Source organism: Arachis ipaensis, chromosome B03, assembly GCF_000816755.2.
Source record: "Arachis ipaensis cultivar K30076 chromosome B03, Araip1.1, whole genome shotgun sequence".
In the NCBI taxonomy this organism is placed as follows: Eukaryota; Viridiplantae; Streptophyta; class Magnoliopsida; order Fabales; family Fabaceae; genus Arachis; species Arachis ipaensis.
The window spans coordinates 124,382,833-124,386,696 of NC_029787.2; the positions used below are offsets into that span (position 1 = coordinate 124,382,833).

Consider the following 3,864-nt stretch of genomic DNA (forward strand, 5'->3'; position numbering starts at 1 on the left):
ATGGGTGATTTACAGGAAAATAAAAACAAATTATGTTTTTTCCCCCAAAAATCGAATTCATTATCATTGGGAGTTGATTGCCTATTTTAAATTTGAATATTTTAAAAATTACAATTTACTGGAAAGGAATTCTCAAATCAATGATATCTACGTAAATAATAATATATATAAGTCATCCTATTAAAATTGAAAAGTGATTGAATGTGGCTCAAAATTACTTTTATAACTATATATAAATTTCTGATCGGTCTTGTACGTTGCTTGTGATTGATAGGTAAACTTTTTCTACTCCTTAACAAGCAATATCTGATCAGTTCATTACTTTAGACGCCACAACAAGCAACCTATATGTAAGAGTTCAATGATTAAGCATCTTACATAATTAAAGTTTGTTTATATTAATATGTATAATATATATTTGTTCCTTAAACATAAGTTGATGACGGAATAATCCAACTAATAATTCAGTACTTTACGGGAGAGAAATTAAACCGGATTCAAGAAAGATTCTGGAGATCTTGATAGATTATTATTCTCACAAGTCTCTGAATCTCGCACTGATTGTAGTAGTTGGAGAGTTGCAGGAAAAAGTTGTGCACTACCTGCATATTACTAGTACATTCTGCAAATTAAAGAGGAGAATGCCAACTATCTATGCGTATAATCTTTTGTTTCGGGGTTACAACTTGTATAGTAAATAGCCTTTTTATTTTCATTTTTTTTATCAGCTTTATATCGTGTTATTTAACTGATACAATAAGATCTGTGATTATTTTAGTACTGTAACAATTATCAAATTCTTCTTTACAAAAATGCATGAATTTCTGCATCATACATGTGCTGATGTTAACTTTTTTTTCCCCCTAACATACGTTACTCGAATTTCATAGAACTCGTCGCATGCCTCGCTCTCCATGACGAAGAGAGCATAAAAAAGTAGTAATTAATAATTATGAATTGCGAGTGCATTATTGTGGTTCAACACTGATCAAGGACCAAAGTAATTAAATTCAAAGATCAGAGTATTGTACATCATTCATCGATAACTAATTAACACTCTCTGTAGGGGATAACGAAATCCTGACAAGCTAATTAATTTAAGTAACCAGTACATTACAAAAATACAGTATAATAATAATATTAATTAATTGATGGCAGTAAATATTTCCCTAATTCTACCAGCAAAACTACAAGAAACAAGAACAAAAGATTAAATTTGATAGCAAATTAATAATATAAGATAATAAAAACACATCTAGTAAAGTTTTTAACAAACTGAAAACATAAATATACAAACGCGTGTGACGAGGTGCAAATATGTTTGTTGTTAAGAAAAGAAAGATACGTGCATATGTGACTTGAGCATCTTTCATCAGAAGCGAGTTTTTATGCAAAGTGGAGAGAAGAATCCAAAACAAAATACAATTGACGCTAATAAGTAACGTTAAATAGTCCTTAAAACGGGACAGAAAATTTGAACCATGCTAGATAACATTTATATTTAATAGAAATGAGTGACGTTAGTCCCTTAAAATGAGCACGAGAGTTTCAACCATATCACACACACAGCCACATATAATCACTTAACAAGCGTCAAGCGGAGAATTAAAAAGAAATAAAAAAAATAATTAACAATGCAACTGGTTTAGGTTCCCAGGCCACCATTGTATTATTCAACACACAAACAAACTGATGATGAAATAATGCTCATTCATCATCGTCCATACAAATTAAGTACTACTCTTAACTTAAAAAACAGCGATCCACCAAATAAAATTAAAATTAAAGCAACTAACTAATGCTAATTAACGAACGAATGGAAACCCCAGTCGATGGTGCTAATAATTAATTAAGAGAAATGAATAAACCCTAATTAGAGATGATGAGGAAGGTAGCTAGGGCTTCTTGATAGCGAGGGTGTTCTTGTGGTTATGCATCCAAACCTTGAGAACGTTACGCTTCACTCCAACCTCATCGCAGAACCCCTGAACCGCCACCTCATCATGCTTCTGAAGCTTCCACCCTACGCTCTCCGCGAACACCGTCATCTTTTCCTTCTGCTCCGGACTGAACTTCGTTCTGAACCTCTTCTTCGACGCCGAACCTACACCGCCGCCGCCACTAGGTTCCGAACCATCCTCGTGATCGTCCCTCGTACTCTGTGTGGTACCACCGCCGCCGCCGGAGATCGACGGCAGAGCCAGAGTCGGGGTACTGCCTCCTCTTTGATGTCCTGACACGTGGAGGTATCCAGCTCCCTGAGCGCGGTAACACGCCGCGAACTGCGGAAACGCTTGGTGGTGGCGGTGGTTATGGAAAGGATTGTAGTGGTGGTGAGGTAGCAAGAAAGCATCTCCGGCAACGGTTTCCTTGCGGTGGAAGTTGCGGTGACAGTTGCAGGCAGCGCAGTTTAGTGCGTCGAGGGTGCCGTCAGCTCCAGCGGGCATGAACTCGCCGCAGCCGTCGAGCGCGTGGCCTCCGAGGGCGAGCGCGTGGTTCTTGAGACACTCCATGTACCTCCCCTTTCCGGTGTTTCGCGGCATGGCTGGTGGTGGCGGTGGGTTAGTCGGCATTTTGACACGCGAAGGGTTGGGAACTGAGTCAGCGTAACTGGGTGGTGGGGGGATGGTGAAGTCTTCCTCGAACTCCATTATTTTGTTGTGTCTCTTTCTCTCTCTGGATTGCGAGAAGGGAGGTGCTGATTTCTTGCTTTATATCTCTCATAATCCTTGTCTTCCACCGGCAGATTCCGGTAGCTAAGCCATTTTTGTGAAATAAAAACACTCAAATTCTTGAATTAAATTGTTTTTTTCTGTATTAGTCATACATGTTCTGTTGTGTGGGGTTGTTTTAAAAGAGTCAAATATGATGTCAACTGCATTTAAGGTTTTATCTGCTTTATTAATTAAGGATTCATGCATATATTACTGCTATAAATAATATAAACTTTAAAAAAATGTTATTTAAATAAAAAAAAAGGAAGTACTAGATAAACAATAATTTTTTTGAACAATATAAACAATTATCAATCAAATAAAAACATATTACACCTCTAAATTACCCACTTAAATCTTAATATTAAAATAATCATCCGTACACTTAGTGAAATGAACATCTGATATATCTATTGTTCACATTGTTTAGTATTTTTATTATCTACCTAAACTTTTCTAATAAAAAATTAGTTAATATGTGTCTTAAAATATATATTAAAATTACTATTAATAATAAATTTAATTTTAATACATTATCAGTATAAAGTATATCACATCAATAAAAATAATTACTTCTTATATTGATCATGTAAATAGTCATTTAAAAAATAAATATGATTATATAAATGTTTAAATTATATTGTTATATTAAAATTAAAATTTTAATAAAATTTATATTTTATATAATTTTTTGAAATTAATAATTTTAACATATTACTTTAATCTATTTGCTATAAAGTATTGTATTTATTTTAGGGTAAGGGTTTCATTCTTTTAAGGCACACTTTTGATTTAAAATATTTATCTAGAAGTAAAATAAAAATAATAAAACTAGTCGTTCAAATATTTTTAAATTAAGTACTTAATCAAGTTACAAGATATTTCTTTAAATGTACGTATATATGTATATTGTGATTTTTTTTTTCTTTTTTCTATTCGTCTTTCTCCTTTTTTATTATTGTTGTCTTTTTTTTTATTTATTGTCGTCTTTTTCTTTTTTTTTTAATTTTTCCTTCTCATCCTCTCTCATCATCACTGTTGTTGTCTTTTTTATATTTTTTTTATATATGTTCAAAAAATAATAAATATCAAAATAGTACCAAAAGTTTATATTATTTAACGAAAAAAATTCAAAAAATATTAACAGTAA

General features: G+C 32.8%; 1 protein-coding gene across 1 annotated transcript; it reads right to left on the reverse strand.

Moving 5' to 3' along the window:
* On the reverse strand, positions 1,633–2,817 carry LOC107631360 (zinc-finger homeodomain protein 2-like). The gene has a single exon (XM_016334788.2). The coding sequence runs from the start codon at positions 2,649–2,651 to the stop codon at positions 1,896–1,898; it is 756 nt and encodes a 251-aa protein (XP_016190274.1). The 5' UTR covers positions 2,652–2,817; the 3' UTR covers positions 1,633–1,895.

Bases quoted from the DNA above. Each gene is read 5' to 3' on its own strand.
- LOC107631360 (XM_016334788.2), bottom strand. From the start codon at position 2,651: ATGGAGTTCGAGGAAGACTTCACCATCCCCCCACCACCCAGTTACGCT.